This window comes from Emydura macquarii, unplaced genomic scaffold (assembly GCF_026122565.2).
Source record: "Emydura macquarii macquarii isolate MOO-44397 ecotype Brisbane River unplaced genomic scaffold, CSIRO-AGI_Emac_v2 contig_2205, whole genome shotgun sequence".
Taxonomy (NCBI): Eukaryota; Metazoa; Chordata; order Testudines; family Chelidae; genus Emydura; species Emydura macquarii.
The window spans coordinates 5,548,349-5,568,509 of NW_027132342.1; the positions used below are offsets into that span (position 1 = coordinate 5,548,349).

Consider the following 20,161-nt stretch of genomic DNA (forward strand, 5'->3'; position numbering starts at 1 on the left):
CAATATGATTATCCAACAAGAAAATGTATGGACTGGTGGCTGATCTGATCTAACCTGCACTTAAAAATCCCATGTGCGTTAATTGAGTGGTATGTCTGAACAATTATTAATCATTGTGGAGTATTGAGCGGAGTCTCTATGCTCACCACCATATAACATATTACAAGGTGCTGTGGGCCTTACCTTGGAGACGTACAATCCAAGGCTGATTTGAAAACTAGCCCCTCACTTCAGTTTGTGCAGTAGATGTGCTCCATATTAGCCTTTAGGAATTCTTCCCTTAGTGCACAGCTGGAGGAATAGAATCAGAGGGGAACCTAACAAAGTAACAGGGCATGCAAACCATCCATTCCTTTTGCTAGACATGGTGTATGAGGAAAGTGAGGCAGAAGGCTAATTGCTCAATCAATGCTCTCAGGATTTTTAAGTGCAAGATCTGATGGGCAAGATATCAAAATTTCATTTATAAAGACCAGGTTTGTAGTTCATCCAGGCTGTCAGACAAAAGAATTTTTCTTAGTCTGATCTATCAGCTCGCTTGGAATAAGGAGAACACGAACTTGATAGCTGTGTCTGAGCTCTGCTACTCTGACACTCTGGCTGCATTCCTCTGAGCACAAAAAATGTATGTATATCAACCATGAATGAAAACATTCATATCAAGGTAAATGGGTATAGGCAGAGGGGGAATTGAATACTGAAGGGCGGACAGTTTCAGCAAAACGTTTAACCTTGAATTATGCAATGTGAGAGAGGCTTTTGGCAAAATACAACCCTAAACAGAGTTCAGAGTACTCTAAGTGTTTGCCAAGTACTCTGGCCAAATGAATGTCTCAATTGGGGGGATTTGTCACCATGGGCCCAGCATTCATATTGCCCTACTGAATTATGGAGTAATTCAAGAATGGAAGCATGCACATAATCTCAGATGCGTGTTCAGCATTCTTACTGTGGCCCAACATGAGGTGGGGGAAGGGCAAAGGGAGATTAGGGAAACGTATCACAGTGTCTTCATTTCCCAAACCTTCCAAGGTTTTGATTCACATCTGTGTAGCAGTAGGAGGAGTTCTGGCAAAGGTCATCAGTCTGTTCAACAGACATTTTGACTCCTCTTGCTTTGTTTCTTGTATGAAAGAGAGAGAGAGAGAGAGAGAAACTGCAACCAAGTTCTTGTCATTTTTAGATCAGTGTTTTGGTAAGTTATGACAGCTATCCATGACAGAGAGCCAAGTAACTTTTGCAGCTGACACATAACTGAGTCTGACTTGTGGTGCTTAGTCATTTTATTTTGTCCGGAACACACACACTTTGTGTGTGTGTGTGTGTGTTTGTGTGTGTGTACATATTCTTTTCTTTCTTTCTTTCTTTCTAAATATATAATTAGAACATTGCTTGGAGCCCTGCCACTGAATTAGTCTAACTCTCCAACAGATTACTTTCTTTGGTTATAATGTCTTAAAAAACTTCTCATCTTATTGTGGCTATTAACTCTTCCTGACTGGCTGTACTCTGTAGAAGCAGTTAAGTAGATTTGGAAGTATTTTCTCCTGTGTATTTCTCTGATTTTGCCTGTCACTTTTATAGTCCTCTAGTTGTCTAGAGTGGAGCTATTTGCAGGATTGCTCCTTACTCTATATTTGCTAATGCTTTGTCTGTTATACTTTTAAATGACCCAAGCAATGGGACTTTACTGCTCCCACAGTGCGACTATGCTACAATCTAATAGAACTGACCATTAGGATAGTTTCCCTCAATTTCTGCCTAATTTTCTCATAGAATCACAGATGTTACAAATGGAAAAATATCTATTAGCTCCTCAAGGACCTGATCCAAAATCCACTGAAGTCAAAAGAAAGATTCAATGGGGAGCTAGCTCAAATCCCTAGTTCAACCCCGAGCCAGGGCAGGATTTTTCCCTCCTGTATATTTTCATATGGCTTGTACAGTCTGATTTGAAATCTGACTCTTTTTCAAGAAGAGCTACCTCTGTGGGTCTGGGCTAGTTGTACGATTCCAACAACTGACCTGGTATTACCTGTAACTGACGACGTTCACTCACTGCTTAGATCAGTGGTTTTCAACCTTTTCTCATTTGCAGACCCCTAAAAAATTTCAAATGGAGGTGTGGACCGCTTTGGAAATCTTAGACAGTCCATGGACCAGTATTTTGCGGGGGCAGGAAACAGGGAATATCAATCTGTTGTATTTCCTTCAAAAACTAAGCGCTGGAGGGATCACTCAGGACTTCATTAAATGAATCTCCCTCCAAAACCATGCTATAATTGCTAAAATGAGTTCAGGGCCTAGCTCAATGCGAAGTGCACTAATGTATCATCTCTTCCTGAACTTTAGTGGCAAGTAACAACTGCACTGTTAGCCCTGTGCCGCTGAGCCCATCATTTGTAGCACCTGGCAGCCTTGCCATCATTTATTATGTACTTACACAACTACTATGGTGATAGGGAGCAGTGGGAGTTTTAAGTACTCGTAACTGGCTACCAAATTAAGATAACTATGATTAATGGATCCTTTTTATGTGTGAACTTGAAACCGTCATGTATCCCTATTTGGAGTCACTAAATAGATTTTATGAGATGAGGGAGGATTGGCATTATCAGCATGTTGCAGTTAATTTGTGGGGGCAGGAGAGCCCTTGTTCTGTTGTAGCTTGTGTGTAGCCATTAGTATTTTCAACTTAAAGTAAAATATCCTCTAAGAAAGGTAGAGAGAGCGAGAGGCAGGAGAGAGGGTTCGAGCTAATGAGATACTGCCACCCACCTATGGTATCTCCCTTTGGTAAAACAATACGGGATCCTTGTGCTTATCTGAGCTTTTCATTTCTGAAGCTCCTTTCTACTGATCCTCGTTCTGTGTTGTGCCTATGTTTGTTTGAAGCATCTTTTTATGTCAGGTTGGGAGGAAAACTGCTGCAGCTTGTTCAGTGGTTAGACTGCATGACTGGGAGTCAGAACATCACCGCCGTGCTCAGGATTTTATAACAATATACCCCCCAGGGTATCTGAGTACCTGTGTTCTGTCCTCGAGTCAGCCACTTTTCTTAACTCTGTTACTGCATGGCCTTGGGAGGGAGCGGCACTGTGCCCCAGTTTACACATCTGTTGCATGGGTAAAAGAGTGCCTATTTCACATGGAGCACTGAGTTTTAATGAGAATTTCAGAAGTATTTTGAGAGCATCCACGTGGAATGTGCTACTTAGGTGCCATCTATTATTATTAATCATACATGGTGACTTTCATTCTCTTATTCCTCACCGACTGTCATGCCCCAGCGTAAAGGCTGCAGGATTTAGCCTCTCTCTCTCTCCAGTACGGCAATAGAGTAATTATTTTCCTCTTTATTTGGATAACCATTGTGCTTCTGGTTTTTGGTTTGAAATAGCCGTATTTGTCTCCTTGCTTCAGTAGCTGCTAGTTGCCACTGACGTGTAACAGCTGTGCCATTTTGACTTACAGGCTGCTCTGATGTATTGTAATTAGAGATAAACAGCACATTCCCTCACTCCCCCTCCTCAGCCCCCAGGTGCCGTCATCTCCCTTTCCCTGCTCTTGGATTGACTGATGGTTAATGTAAGTCATGGCACAAAGGGGCATGACAAAAGCACAGTGTACTGTTTTGACATCATCTGTTTTGGAATGACATCCTGTGAGAATCTGCTCAACTTCCACTTTCTAGTTATGAATTGAATTATTTTATTATACTACATGTTTTAGTAACAGGAGGTTAGGAGTTTACCTTGATGCTGAAATGTAGTCTGGACTTCCCTCTGATCACTCGTGCCTTTGAGCCTTCTGGTGAGTCAGCTCAAGCCACATGGCTGAATAGTGCAGCTCAGGAGCTCTGCATTCTTCTCTTGTCCCCTCCCACCCTTCCCTGATCATTCGCTCTCTCTAGTGTGACTCAACCTCAAAATGCTCTTTGCAAGATGGACAGCTTCAGAGTATCTGTAGACTTAAGTCAAACCTGGTAACAGCCCATCCCAGCGTGTGCTTTGTGGATGGCATGGCAGGGTATTCACTGACCTTAAGACTGAATCAGATCGTGTTTCTCTAAGAGGTTTATACATGACTCAGGAAAAATCATGTTTTATTCTACACTAGAATTAAAAAAAACCCATCGTACACCAAATATCAGAAGATAGCGGAAGTTTTTGATACGTCAGGCTGACTTTTTTACAAAATGGCCTCTGCCCTAAAAATGTTTGGACTATATCATTATGGTCTAGGGAAGTTGAAGATAAATCGTTTCTTGAGAAAACCATTGACTTGCATTATAGATATGAGATCCATTAGGAGGGAAAACAAAGTAAACTCAGTACTGACTTTCTTTCTGAATATTCTCCCACATTGTGTTGGAAATGAGTGATGGGGCTAACTTACGTAAGGTAAGGAGTTTGGTTCAGTTACACACCTCAAAAGCTTAGGTAATTATTTGAAGCTTCTCCAAACAGTCTGAATCTGATGCAGCTGAAAATGTCACACACACTTTCTCGCTTGTGGTAGGCCGGCCCTGCTGCCTCTAGTTGGACTGGAAATACCACAGTCTGTCTTGCATTGTTTTGGCAGTAATGCCTCCAGTTGCAGCCAGAATGCAAAAGTGCAGAGGTGAGCCAAGATGGAAGACAGTGGGGAGCAGTAGAGCGTTAATGTGGTATTACATAAAGCTTCGGGGTGTTCAAAGCAGAAGTGTGATTTGAGGCTCATCTCTAAATTTTAAGAAAAGTTTTATCAAATACAAGCCACACGAATTTAAATCTTTGATGGAATCCAGATCAAATTTAGGAATCGTCTCTCCTTTTTTTTTTTTTTTTTTTCCCCTTTCCTGCTTTCTTCTACAATATGATGAATTAGCAGACTACAGATAATAATTTTAGGATTCCAGGTTGCCAGGTGATCAGATGTCGTTTTTTAGTTTTGTTGAAGTCTGACAGTCATCAAGAATGGAACATATATCAACAGAGCAGTACATTTTCTTTCAGGAGAAAGCTCAAAAGGATTTCTTCAGCCAGAGTCACTTATAATTTGACCCCATACCATTTCACTAGCTTTGCAAAAAGAAAATTATCTACATTTTGAAAATATAGTATTGTTTTCCAAAAAGATTTATTCCTACACAGATTATTGCCAGGAAAATAGGATATTTATGCAGAACATCCCTTATACAAACAGAAGATAGATGGAAAATGGAACTCCTTTGCATTGGTAGATTTAAGCAATTAAAAAAAAAAGTGGGGATGTATTGAAAAGGATGTTGGAATTATCTGCCTTGGGATATAGTGCTGGCAGTGTCTTTAGACACTGTAGCCTGACAGATTTCTTTAATTGGCAGCATATATGGTCTTGTTGCAATCCAGGGATGCCATTTCTTTCAAATCATAGATAGTTGTGACAGAGTGTTAGCAAGGATGGGGCAGAGCATTCTGGAATAAGAACACTCACCACCACCCAAAACTCAGATTGAATCAAAACTGAACCTTTCCTGAGGCATGAAAAAGTTTAGCCTTAGTATTTGCTTCCATAGGTTGCTTCCAAAAATACTAATAAAAACAATTAAGAGAAATGTCATATGCCTCTGCATTCTAAGTTCAGGCTGGGAGGAGAAATGGAGCTGCAGATATACTGTAAGAAAGCCTGCACTGTCAATTTCCAAACCAGTTTTGATGACCCAGGGGTGTAGAGTTCAAATATGCATCATTGTGCATCCAAATTAATGGGTGCATAACTGAACCAGACTTTACAGCCTTATGAGGTTTACTCATCACTACCTAATCAGCCAAATTTTAAAATGGAACAGTAGACTCTTAAATCATATCCATCCCAGAAAAAACATTTGTGTGTATTTTTAAATACTTTGCCCAGTAAACTCTTCAGGTTTGTTATTCCCCTTCCCTCCCAATTCTGCTAAATTACCAATGAACTTTGCAATTGGATTTCCTGATCTAAGTCCAGTCATCTTTCTCACACAGGACAAAACAACACTGGAGAGCCTGACTCAACAACTGGCAGTAAAACAGAATGAAGACGGGAAGTTTAGCCATGCTATGATGGATTTCAACATGAGTGGAGATTCTGACGGTCAGTAGGAATTACTTATCCTTATTTCTAGTTACGTTTGTGTATCATGTGTCTGTGCAGAAGAACACAAACTCCTTTGTGGAGGGATGGGATAAGCAAGGATTGGCCACTAAATAAGGCAGGAGAAATTATTCAGATTGTGGTGTTTTAAGTTCATGGGCAATTTTTATCTTTCTGTGTTATGCACTCAATTTGTTCAGGCTGGACCAAGAACTTATTTATGACTGTAAAAATGAAGAAAAGGAAATAAATATATGTGGGATAACTGAGATCACACAGAGAGTCTGAATTATAGAGCTGATCATTTGTAGATGATGCACACACTCTAGGTCTGTGGGAGCTTGTTTGGATTTGCTGAAGCGAGCTTAATACTCTTTTCTCTCTCTGCTATTGCTTTTGTTATTGTGAAGGTGTAAGCACAACCAAAGGCAGCTGTGCAAATGTTCATTTGCTAGTTAGTCTCGCTTAAAAAAAACCCCACCTGATGGTGCCATATATTAACACCATTCTCATCACAAAGGAGGCAAGAAACAGATAATGTAATACATTCAACATATTGTAAATTAGAAAAAAAACAAACCTCCATTCATAAAAGTTGTTTTTTAGGTTATTAAGCAGTAAAAGAAAGTTAAAGGATCTTTACACTCTTTGTATGGAAAAATGAACGTGTCTCTTAATCAGCTCAGATTTATACCATACCTTCTATACTTTACCAATATAATTATAATCTAGACATAAGAAGAAAAAAAAGAATAGGATACACCTGAATGATTCAAGGGGAAGAGAAAACATGGTGAATGTATTTTGAACATATGTTTTATTGAATGTGCCCTATGTAACAAAGGTTACCGAAAGCCCAAATGGGCTATGATTTTCTCCCTTCTATTTAGGAAGTGCAGGTGTCTCAGAATCTAGAATTTATCGGGAATCCAGAGGGCGTGGAAGTAATGAACCCCATATCAAGCGTCCAATGAATGCTTTCATGGTGTGGGCTAAAGATGAGCGAAGGAAGATCCTTCAAGCCTTTCCTGACATGCACAACTCCAACATCAGCAAGATACTGGGTAAGGAAATCAGTAGAGCACAGCAGTTTCTGTAGCAGAACTCCTTGGTTTTGACTGAATATTTTAAAGAGATTTTAGTGCCTGACTTATAGGTCCTCTGCCTATCCACATAATAGTTATGGGAAGGACAGCAGCAATACAAGCTTCATGCTACCTGACAGAATGCCTCAACCATGACCTGGAAAGCCCATTCAGTCCTTGGAACCTCTAGGCTTGCCAGTTTTGTAGTGGGGTTTTTGTCATGAATACACTGGTCTACCAGCAACTAGAAAAAGAATATGAGCTCATTTCCACAAGCCACTGAATAATCTTGAGATGACTTTGTTACGTTTTTTTGTGACAGCTTTGGTTTACTGTCTCTTATCTCTCTAGTTTTTTATAAGGCTGCCCACCACAGTATTTGATTCACAACCTACTGTGTTGCGTTCAAATGAATGACCTAAAGATGAAAGATCCTGTACCCTAAAATATGTCCTCTTTTAAAAAAAACTGGCAGTATTCTGTGGCCTTTATGATGTTCCAGTCATATTACATGTCCCTCTAATTCAGGATCCATACGTCAAGGATATTCTGAGAAGATTCACAGAACTAATGTCTATATCCTACCCACTCTTCATGTCCCACACAATACATATTTGCCAGGGCCATCTGCTAGTAAATCCCATGCAGCAGTCTTCCTCACCTTCTATACTTAACACTTAGGGCCAAATTCTTCCCTACATTAGATCCCTGTGACACCTTGAAGAATAGAAAGGGAATAACTGAGGACTGAATTTGGTTCATAGGGCTAGATTCACAAAGTAAATAAGGCTTGGGGAGGCTGAGCGTTGCCATGTCTAATTTTTAGGTGCCTAGAAAATCACTGGGATCCACAAAGGCTTAGTAGGCACCTAGGCTCCCTATTCAGTGCATGGAGAGAGATAGGCATGGGTGGTGGGTATAAGAGGCTTGGAGAGGCTAAACCCCACCCATGTTGCTCCTCTTCTGGCCCCCTGCCTGTGCCGCCCATGTCTCTCAGCCAGCTCCCTGGAGGCTGCTGTGCGTGCTGCTGATGCTGGAGCAACTCAGCTAGGGCCAGTGACAGGAGGGGGGAGGGGGAAGAGAGGTGCAAGAGGCAGGCAGGGGCAGACTGGCGGGCGGGGGGCCAAACAGGAGCAGGGCCTAGGGTGGAGCATGGGGGAGGAGTCCAAGTGGAGGTGGGGCCAGCCTCCCCAAACGCAAGAGGTGTGTGCTGCTTACGGAGAGAGGCATCTTAGAATAAGATTCACAAAAGTCAGCATGCTAAGGAACTACTTGCATAAACTAGCCGATGGGAGATGTGAAGATGAGGGGGGTATGCTAAGACCCACCCCTTTCTTAGAGAGGTGCCTAAGTCTGGGTGCAATGAGTTGCCTCCCTCTGCTTGAGATTCTCAGATGCAAACCTTCTCTGGGGCCATGTGGCAGTGGCAGAGGAAGCTGCGATCCCGCCACAATTTTAGCCCAGTGGCTAGGGTACTCACCTGCAATGTAGGAGATGCCTGGTTCGAGTCCCAGCTCTGCCTGAAGGGGAGAAAAAAGTTGAACTAGTATCTGTCTCCTCTTAGATGCATGCTCTAGCCACTAGACTATGAAATAGTTTGAAGTTGGGCTTCTTCAACCTCTCCTCTTGAAATTGTTCCACTGTGGCTACATAATGAAAGAATCACTGCACACGAGAGAGAGAGAGAGAGAGAGAGAACATGAGTAAGCAGGAGAATAACTCATGTTGCCTTGGGCATTTAAAGCACTTACCTGGGAGGTGGGAGACCCAAGATCCAGTCTCCCGGCTCCAACGACTTCTTAAAATTACTTATCCACACTGCAACAGCTGAAACTGAAGGAGGCCCATGTCAGAATACCCTGTAGCCCAGTGGTCAGGGCAGCCTTCTCAGAAGTAGCAGATGTCAGTGCAAATCCCGTGTGTCCCTCAGGTGGAAGGGAGACTTGAACTTGGAGATTTCCCACTTCCCACGACTGGGCTATAAGCAAAGTTCTCCCTTTCTTGCTATTTTATGTAAGCGTGCCTATAGGCACCCAATCTGGTAAGCGAAGTCTGAGCCCACTTATCAGATTGGGCCCTGCCGGTGACTTAGGCAGATGAATGTCTGTCTTCCCCCGGGTTCATGAATCACTCTGAGGCTTAGGCATCTGGATGCTTGTCACGGGGCTGCACAATGCATGCTCAGAGGCAGAAACACAGGCACCTAGGGTTCTTTTACAGGAAAAATCGCTGAATGATTTTAGGTGCCCACAGGTTTGGTGACAGCTGAGTAGGGGTTTTGTGAATGCCAGTGGGGCCTGATTTTGGGATTCAGGAGCCTAGGTCCTTTTGTGGATCAAGCCCCCCAGAGGCCAATGACTTACCCTCATATGTTTGTAAATCTGTGAGCAAATCTAAGATGTCACACTTTTTTTCTGATTACAGTGTTGCGCTATATTATACATTTTATATCAGGCAAGGAAGGTAAAACGTGAGCATGAAAATATTTGCTTGAGTAAGGTCTGTTTGGTTTTTGGTATGGCTTGAGAAATTTAATCAGATATAATGGCAACATCAAAAAGGTTTGACTAGTTAGAGGGCTGGTGACTATGCTGAGGTTAGCCTGGTCAGAGGTATCAGAAGATAAGGTTAGATTGGTTAGAGAGATATTATGATAAGGTAGCAGCAGGGTGGAATTAAAAATGAGATTAAATTGATTTGCTGATAAACATTAACACTTGGTTAAAAGGGTGGCATGAGTTGATTAGGTTAGGTAGAGGAGCAAGACAAAAAGGCTAAATTGATGGTAAAATAAACATATACTAGTTCAAAGGGGTTAAACTGACTACAGGTGTGTGATGTCATTAGACTAGGGAGGGGCAGTAATGGTTTTGTTCTGTCTCTAAATTTAGAGTAGACCTGATTAAACCTGCCTTTAAATAATCAGCTTCAAAAATCTACAAAGATCATTCTGAATGGCCTTTTTCATATATAAAGTACAAAGAGAGCTTGATGTTTCCCTCTTAACTGATTGTTTTGGATAACAACTTCCGACAGCACGCTGCTAATTCATTCTGCTTAAAACAGGCGCTTGAGCTAGGTTGACATTTTACACAGTCTCTGGGGATTCTGGTTGACATTTTAAAGGGCTTCTAAGCATTTTATAATACCCTAAAATCTGGTTTTAATAAGCCATTCTGCTGAAATTGTTAACATAAGGAATCACCTTTTACTGTTTGGCGCTAGATCAGGGGGATATGGGGACATCTTTTTCTGATTAGATATACAGTAGTTGGAGTAAAATGTGCAAATTCATTACAGATCCTGTAGAGGTGACAGACAACATAGCTGACTCCAAACTCTATACCGTTTTGCTGCCAGATAGAGGAAGAAACTATGTTTGAAGGCAAGGAGAGATGTGGTTTCTTTTCCTTTCCAGCATCACATTTAATTTTTTTAACCTTCCTCCTCTGCAATAGGGAGGGATGCCCTGATATCCTTTTTCTTGACAGAAACGTTACAAAGGTCTTTCTTCAGTTGCAAAAGGCCAAATCTTTTGAAGTCAGCAGGGAGGTCTCTGGTGAAGGGCGAGCAACTAGAAACTTACAGATCAACCAGGTGTTTGGATCTGTTCATGAAAAAGCCACAATTATTATATATGTTTTAAGCAGTGCTGCTACACACAGGGGTCAGGGAGCAGCATTGTCATTGAGAACGGCTTAGATGGGGTTGCCACTGAGCAGGGGTCATTTTTGTAGTGAAATGAAAGGAGCGCCCTTCGCTGCACCAGAATTCTCTAGGGATTATGTTTGACACTATGGTATTATGTTTTGAACATAAAAATTAGATACATGGATTTGTCACTAAATTCATCTGTGCATACGTTTGTCATCCATCTGTTCATTGCAAGTTGAAGTTGTGGAGAATGATTGGGATTTTTTAGTAAATGGTTAATTAATCTGTTAAACTGGTCTGCTGGATCCCCGTACATTTTAATAATTTATTGCTTAGCTATTTTTGTAAATATATTCAAATTAATTTTAATAATAGATTTACAATATACACACAGAGATTTTAAAAAGATAAAATAGGAAGTTACCTCTACTTCACTAAGGCAGGGTGTCTATATAAGTGGTTTTCAACCTGTAGTCCGCAGATCCCTGGGAATCCGCAGACTTTGTCTAAGATTTCCAAAGGGGTCTGCACCTCTATGCAAAATTTTTTGGGGTCTGCAAATGAAAAAAGGTTGAAAACCACTGGTCTGTATCAATCCCCCCAAAAGAATAAGCCTGAGGCAAACACCCGGCATCTAAAATTTCAGACTGGATCTTTAAAGTTCAGCAGCATTACAAGCAACTGAAAACAGTATCTTAACTGTATGTCAGCAGTTCCCAAACTCTACCATGTTGTGTACCACCAACACAAAATGCCACCACCTGTAGGGGCAGGGGAAGGGGCGGGGCCGGGAGGAGGGAGTGGCTGCCGCACTGCTTGGGGGTGGGGCCGGAGCTGGAGTGGATCCTGGCTAGCCCCCTGGCAGCAGGTGGACACATGCTATTGGGAGGTGGCCTGAGTAGCACTGATAGTTCGCGTACCAGTTTGGGACCCGCTCCCGTATGTGGTACTACCAGCTCCGCCTGTAACGTATACGTGTGTTTATGTATGTAGACTGTGATCCTGCACTGGGATCTGTGTGTGCAGGCTGCTGCAGCTTTGCAGATGACCACTGATGTCATCAGGGATCCATGTAGGTGCATCAGTCTGCCTCCAGCTCCCAGAGCAGGATTATGGCTCTATGCAGGGCTGATCATTCTTGTCATTTTATCACCAGCCTCATGATATTTGGTCTTTTTCTTACAGCCCCAGCTACCACGTTCGTGAAATTGAGACTCCTAGCTATCCTTTTTTAAAAAAAAATGTACATTTCTGCTGTTCATGATTGTGAAGAAAAGCTTGACAATGTGACCCAACCCCACACTTACGGCTCAAATGCCAGAAGGCACATAAAAATGCCCAAAATCTATTGAGATTTTTTAAAATCTCATGATTTTTGAATTTTTGCTTGGGATTGGCAGTAATGTATGTGAGTATTTATACACATATATAAAATAAAATCAACCTTGCAATACTATCATGAAAACATTTTGTCCAAGCAAAAAGATTTACTTACTTAACTTTATTGTGTTGGTCAATGACAGTAGCCTTGCTCATGCTATCTGACTTGTGCCGAGAGACCCCTTAATCTGCACATACCCCAATTGACTTCAGCAGGTCTCACATGGGTGTAAGGATCTGGGTCTCATTCTTTATCTATGTATATTATACAGACACACTTTAGCGTGTGAACAATTCATACTGAGACCTGTAGCAGCTTGGCAAATTTTGCATATTAGTAAGTAAGAAAATGAAAACAATAATCAGAAAAATCAAGGATATTTCATCACAAAATCTGCTTTTTATTTATTTTGAGAAGCACAGTTTAGTTTTAATTATTTAATGATGCTTCAAAAACACTAGTAAATTATATTTAGGATATTTTGTAAAAACAATAAAGTCCTAGTAATCGGAGTTATCACTGCAGGAGGCAGCTACTATTTGCTAGGAAGAGAGGTGAGACTGCCAGGATATTGAGATTGCAGCTTGCATGGGGGAACATAATAAATATTACAAACCAAGATATAGATGAAAATGTCAGTATCTGTGACCTTGGGTCATACAAACATGTATGCATGTGCTTAACTTTATGCATGGGGCTCTGCCCTCCCAGATCTGATTGGAAGAACTGGGGCTACTGGCATCAGTCAGCACAGTAAAAGATAGGTTAAGTAAATTTCCTGTGTGGACAGAACATTTTCATGACCATTTTGCAAGGCTGATTTTATTTGATATATTCATTTAAATACATACGCACCCCTGTAACGCCAACCCTGCGTTGTGGGAGGATTCAGTATATATAGCTAAGCACATGCAAATGCCTTTCCAGGATAAAGGCTTATGTTCATTATTCTGTTCCTATTTTTTTTCTATGATCCATTTATTCCCAAAATTAATAGTGATAACTATGGGGTATTTTAACTTAGTTTGTGATATATGCCACATATATAACTTATCTGCTTGGATATTTACATAGTTATCATTTTCGTAAATACAAGATACTAAAAATGTTACTTTACGTTGGGGGGAGAGAGAGAACTTCTATAAGTCATTTCATAAGTAGGAGTCAGATATCAGTGCACATTATCACCAATAATTACATGTGGCAATGCCAAGCTGTAGGTGAGATTTGTACGTATCTTTCCTAACAAATGGTTTTAATCTTTTATCCCTTCAATTCTCTCTCCATATGCACATTTACCTCTTAATGCACACACACATGCTTTCACATAACTTATCAGAGAATCTGTGGTGCCTTCACTTCTCTGATATTTAACATATTTTTTGCTTAAAATCTTTTATATTTTCAGCTTTATTATTTATAAATGAAAACTATTTGTCAGCATAAACTATTATTTTTAAACCAGTAGGTGCTAAAATGGTGTTTGTGGCCTGAAGGCTCTAGTTTCACTTAGTCTTACTTTGTGATTTCCTCATACGTTAGAGAAGCCCAGTATTACTGAATAAGGGATAGATCCTGAAAATGGATTCACATGTGGGCACCTATTTGCAGGATCTAGCCCTAACTCTCAAATGTATAACATCAACAATCATAGGCCCCCATCTACATTCCCACATGTGCTTCTCTGGGGTCAACTGCATGGGTGGACCAGGTTCTGGCAGTTCCCAACTGTTTATCACGGGTCAGTTAAACCTGATCAGGATCTGCCAGTCAACGGGGAGGAGGTTGCTACTGAATCTCCATCTTAGTTTTTACAGTCACTTTCCTGGCCTAAACCAGGAAATGACTTTTCTCTTTAGGAGACCGACAAGCTGCTTTCCATGCTCGTTTATGTAGTGGCAGTAAAAGGGTATATGATTGACTACACACTAATTGTACTAAGGAATGGCTTTTCATTGCTCCCTTCAGAGTAAAGACATTTTCCCTTAGGTCAGTTACCAGTAGATGTGAGGTAGGATCAGTATCTGTACCCAGCCTGTTAGCCTTTCATTCCAGAAACCCAGACTGGAGCTTGGAATGAAGTTTCAACAAAGTAGAGCACTGAGAAAACTGATAGCCAGGGAACTCTGTCTTCACAAGGGCACATTCCTGAAGGAATCAAACTGTTTTCTTCTTAAGGAAAGGGGCACTGTGCTTTTTTATATTTAAAGACAATTTTGGAGGCACAGTGAGCTAAGAACAGTCTAAGTAATACCATGAGCTCAGCACTGAATGAGTAACAAAGAAGGAAATTATCATTAATCAAATATGACAGTCTGCACCCATTATTATGGAGACTTGTTGGACTATTTTCCAACCAAGTTCCCTTCTGCAGCATATATTTCACAGTTTGGTCCATCAGTGTTGCCTGGAATGGATCTTGTCCTGAAGCAATCCTGGAGTTCATTGAATAATTTCCAAAGGATAATTTATTCAGGGAATTTTGCTGTATTATTTCATGGGTTATCTATTTGGGTTTTTTTAAATTTTTCACTTTATGAATTTCATGAGACATTTTTAAATAAAATACTCTTTTTCCATTATTCACCCAGCTTTAGTATATACACAGCAACGCAGAGAGAAAGTTAATGATTGTCCCAGCGAAGCAGGAATGTTTTTATTTAAACAGTAGTTACCAAAATATTGTATATTAATGCTCTGTCTCCAACTGCTAATTTGTCACATGGGAACTACTCTTTTGACCCTCTAGGTTTTTTTTTAAATAATATCTCCTTAAATAGGACCTTTTCCTCCCCAAGATCCAGACTCTAGCTTGGTACTTTATGGGAACTACTCCTCTCGTCACTGCAATACAACTGCTTCTGAGGCAGAACCAGGCTTGCATCAGAGAAATCCAGGGCCCTGTCCGCACCACAATGTGAGGGTCCCTGAGGCTGTGCTGGCACAGCCCATCACCATGGTGATGGCAGGGGATGCCCTACCCAGATCGCGAAAGGCCCTTTCTTCTCCCCCACTCCCACCTCACCTCAGGAGTAGCAGCAGGCATCTATTCTGATCCCAGAAAGGCAGAAGTAGAAGCAGGGGAGCCCTCTGGTAGCTACTTGAAGCCATGGTGTATTTCTGTAACTGGGTGAGCCAGGCCCACTCTTCACCTCCTGCTATATACAGAGTCCTCTGTTGGGCTGGAATTAACATGCCACTGAGATGCACTGGACAATTCGCATCTCTCAGACCTATTTTTCACGCTCTCTGAAGAGTCAGGCAGAATCCAGCACTTTGGTTATGCTCAGTTCATGTTTTCAAGCTTTTCTTTACAATTATGAGAACTAGAAAGATACTTTTTTTAAATGGAAGCTTAGACATGCATATAAGATTGACCGTAGGAACTAAAACTCTAGACATGGGGCTATAGTGCCTATATCTTAATCCAGTCCAGGGTGGAATATAGCAGCTACTGCAGAGGTGTTCATGACACACTTTTGAACAGGAAGTGAAGAAGAGTATCATGCCCCCTTGTAGTTTCATTTGAACATAGGCAGAGCAGCATCTAAACCTCTGAATGGGACTTTGCCCAAGCCATGGGGACCTCACAACCTACTTTTACAAAGAGTCAGGGATCTTTAATAATTACTGTGGTCGGGACCTTGGAGTTATGTCTCATCTCAAAGGCAATATGTGTAGCAGCAGTGTCCATAAAATATTGACTCAAAAAGGAAAGAATGCCACGTACAAAGCTGTCTGGGCATACCCTGGAGGTTTACCATGCAAATAAAAACTAGGTATGACTCTATTTATCTAAAAGCGCTAACTATTTCACAGCCCAAAGTCATAGGAGTGTGGCTATCCCGTTCGTAATGACTTGATTATTTCTCCTTCTCTGAATGGGAAATGGGCAGGGTTCTCATTTCTCATTCTTCTTGTGACAGGATCTCGCTGGAAAGCTATGACAAACCTAGAGAAGCAGCCATACTATGAGGAGCAGGCCCGACTCAGCAAGCAACACCTGGAGAAATACCCAGACTATAAATACAAGCCCAGGCCGAAGCGCACCTGCCTTGTGGATGGCAAAAAATTGCGGATCGGCGAGTACAAGGCAATCATGCGCAACCGGCGACAAGAGATGAGGCAGTATTTTAATGTTGGGTATGGGCCTCTCACACACATTTTTTATTTCAGTAGAAATTGCTTTTCTCTGGGGGTGTCCTTGTTTAGGTGCTATAAACTTCATATTTTATTACGAAAAAAATAATGTGTTCCAAACTGTGATGGGGGATACTCACCTCTTGTGAGCGCCTCCTGTCGGTTGGGTGCAAACCTGCACTCTCTCTTTCAGTTCCCTGTGCCCCCTGCTGGCTGTTAACCACGTCAGCTGGGTCTTCAGTGGTCCAGCCCTCCAGCCAGGTCACATACAGTTAATATGTGAACAAACAAACAAAACCCTTCTTGGGTAACAAAAGTCCAGCAGAGCCTATCATTGTGCCCTGGTTGGTATCTGCAGCCCTGCATCTTGAATCTGTTCTTGGCCCTAGCTTTAAGTCTGTCCCTGCCCTGGTATAGAGCAGTGCCCCAGGATTTTCTCCCTAGAGCAACTTTGTCCTCAGCAGTTCTGTGGTATTTCAGCTCTCCAGCCAGGCTATTCCTTAAATTCAGTCCCCCTCTGATAGAAACAAAGTTCAACGAATGGTTGGTCTGGTTCAGGGTCTTCAGCCTCATCCTTGGGCCTGTTTAAATTCCCAGCCCCTTTCTTGGACTTTAATGCAAGAGTCTTATCCCCTCGTTGGTGCTTAGGCCACTTCTCCAGTGGCTGGGGGGGACTGGACACACAGGCCCAACCACTGTTCCGGGTCCCAACCCAGGGACCCTGCAAATAGCAGCCATGTGCTGCTTCCTTTAATTCTGGTGCTGCTGCTATTCCCTGGGCTGCTTCCTAGGTAACCCCTTCCTCTTTACTCTTATCTCAGGGTTCTCTGTCTGTTCCCTGCTTGAGCAGGGTCTCGCCCAGGACTCTTTACCTGTGGAGTTTTGCAGCTTTCCAGTCCTTCTTCCCTCTTCTAGTCCCAGCCAGCAACATAGCCACTCAGCTCCTTTTTATCAGAGCCTGCTTTGCTCTGATTGGCTGCTTTCCTGTAGCCTTTCTAGGTAGGCCTGGATGACCCACCTTCACTGCTCCTTTTCCTAGGATAGGGCGTGGCAGGGCCGTAAGACACAAGGTGCCTCACAGGGCCTGGTATACTGCACTAACATAAGATGACGCTCATATTTAAAGGCTATGTGGTCCAAATCAATATGACCTGGGAGTCAGGAGATCTATTCCTGGTTCTGCTATTTACTCACTGTGTAACTGTGGCCAGCTGTGCTTCAGTTTCCACATCTGTAATGCAGACATAACGATATTTGTCCACCTTCACCACATCTTGCACCCCGTATGTGCTAAGTATTATTCAGTATGGTGTTTTACAGAACTTGTATGAATTAATCTGTTGATAGTTTCTATAGCTTTAAAGGCCAGAAACACTAGCTCACATTAAAGGGGTTTGGCAAGCAGTCAGCTAAAGGATTGCTCAGCAATGCTAGTGAAGACAACAGCCCAGGGCAGACTGAGATTTGCTAGTAAGGTCAGTGGGGATATAGGCATGGCAAAAACACCCTCAACAAGCTCAAACTAGTCGCATGTGATGAGATTACTTGAGCCCAATGTTATGAGCAGTGCCAGAGCGTCTTTTGCTCTGCGGTAAGCTGAATGCTAAGGAGGGGTACAAAGCTCAAGAGGGACTGGTTCAGAGAAACATTTAAAGGTTTGTAGGTTTGTCCAGGTTTACTTCTCTGCTTTTTGATCGAGAAACCTACCTAGAAGGCTCTTTCTGCAAATACTTCTTGGTGTTGGCTACAAATAGGTCAGAAGTATTGCAAGGACAGACGTTCTTGTGATATTTCAGCATCTGGTACAGGAAACGCAGAGCTAAACCAAAAAAACAATTTTTTGTGTGTCTGTGTTTTTTTTTAAGTCATCTAGCCATAGAAAGACTGGATTCTGGGCTCTGTTTCACTTTGGGTTGAAAAAGGAATGGTTTTTTTTTTTTTTATTGTAACGGAGCCAGGTCACCTATCTCTAGTTAATGGATGTGAATAGCAAGAGTGGGGAAAATATCTGTTCAGCTACTATGTGTCCTTAGACTGTGTTTTGAACAGCTACAGTGTGCATTGTTATAATAAGCAGCTCAACAGAAAAATTTGAGCTGCTTAACCCTGTGGTGCTGGCAGGTCCAGTGATCCCACTGGTAAGCACGGAAACAAACATAGGGAAGTCAGCCAACATTTGGCATCAAGAGATTAAAAAAAGAGGGAGGGAGGGTCTTTCTGCAAAAGAAGAGGTGGCAACAGAGCCCTTCCCCCCTCTACCCCCGCCCCTCCAAAATACCACTTATCTCGCCACCATGCATGGCTTTACAATTTTTTTAAACTAATCTTGCAATATTTTTTCACTTCCCAGTGAGTGTGTGTACCCTATCTGAAAACAAAACATTTTGGAGATAGTTTGTCTAGAGTTTACAGCAGAGACTGGGGGTGAAATCCAGGTTTCACTGAAATCAAACAATTTAGGCACCAAAATAATTGGCCACGTTTTCAAAATCTTTAAAGTCTGTCCATAAGTGTCACAATAGCTGCTTCTTAGTATTTGGTTCTTTTGAAAATCTGACCCTTAACCTGTCTCAGCCGCCTCTCAGCCTCTCTAAAAGGAGGCTAAAAATATTTACAGGGCCATTGCAAACCTTCATACATCAATGGTTATATAGAGTGATGAGGTACTCTGATGGAAGGTACTATAGGAGGGGAAGATATTATACTATGAAATGTAGGCTACATTACAGAAGAACTGGGAAATGTAACAAATGTCTGGCCTCTGAAAGGCACCCTTTGAGTGCAAAGTGCTCCTACTGTTCATATTAAAAGCTATTTAAAAACACTGAATAACGCTAGTTGCAGAAATGCTGACTTTTGCGGACAAGGTTTTTCTGTTGAATTAAGAGTAAAAGCAAATATATATGGTCTCCCTATTTACGGTCTAAGCCCTTAGTTGACGCAACGTATATTGTTTCAAAAATAAGGCCGTGATGATCGTAGGTGAGCAGGCGTCCCTAGGACAGCAACCAACAACTATGTTAAAAATGTGGCAAATATTTCCAAATAAATAGTCAGATGCTTGGCACGGCTAAGTCTTTCAGGATCGCTGTTCTGTGCAAGGCTTACTGGGTAGTCAGAGCCCAGTCAGGCTCAGGAACAGGGGAGGGTTTCAATTTTAATTAAAAATGTTCATCTCAAGAGATTCCACTCTGTCTCCTGTGGCAAGATTTTGCAGTACAGATGGACACACCACTGATGACATTACAATATGCAGCATGTACGATTACTGCAATGGAATTATTTCATGCAGCAAGGAAACAAAAGGAGCATACATTTTAAACCTCTAGGCTTGTTGGGACCCTGGAGCTTTTGAGGGAAACAAACACTGGTACAACATAGCTAGTCTTCTAGATGTAAAAGGAATTTCGATGGCCTGAAATAATTCTGCTTTCATTACCTTGTACGTGTTTCCAAGGCTTAAATATCTTATTGAGGATTTTTATCAAACACTAACGTTGCTCTATTTATTTTAAAACAATGTACTTCTAAATCTGGCTTTTCCTACTTTTATCTGCCATCCCTGAGTGGACCTACTTTTCACAAATATCCCTCAACATTCCAAGGAGTTGTCCATACCTGTCACTAAATGATCCCTCTTCTCCTCACCCACCTCCCTGCGGACATTGCATTTGCCACCTCCAAAGTTACATGGCGTTATCACCTTGCAGGGCAAAGTCATGGGGATCTCCCATGTGTGTGCCAAAAGGCTCCTTGTTCCCCTCCCTACAAGCCATCAGGTTTCTGAATAAACTCCACATTCCTAGCC

General features: G+C 41.8%; 1 protein-coding gene across 12 annotated transcripts in view; it reads left to right on the forward strand.

Moving 5' to 3' along the window:
• The window catches only part of SOX5 (SRY-box transcription factor 5), an 831,751-nt gene that overhangs the window by 805,523 nt on the left and 6,067 nt on the right, over nt 1–20,161 (forward strand). For 11 of the 12 annotated variants that reach the window (XM_067559200.1, XM_067559203.1, XM_067559201.1 and 8 more), the window contains 3 exons: nt 5,985–6,093; nt 6,984–7,157; nt 16,140–16,356. In XM_067559200.1, the coding sequence (XP_067415301.1) occupies nt 5,985–6,093; nt 6,984–7,157; nt 16,140–16,356 (500 nt within the window). The remainder of the gene's footprint in view (nt 1–5,984; nt 6,094–6,983; nt 7,158–16,139; nt 16,357–20,161) is intronic. The other variant, XM_067559197.1, reaches the window with a different exon arrangement.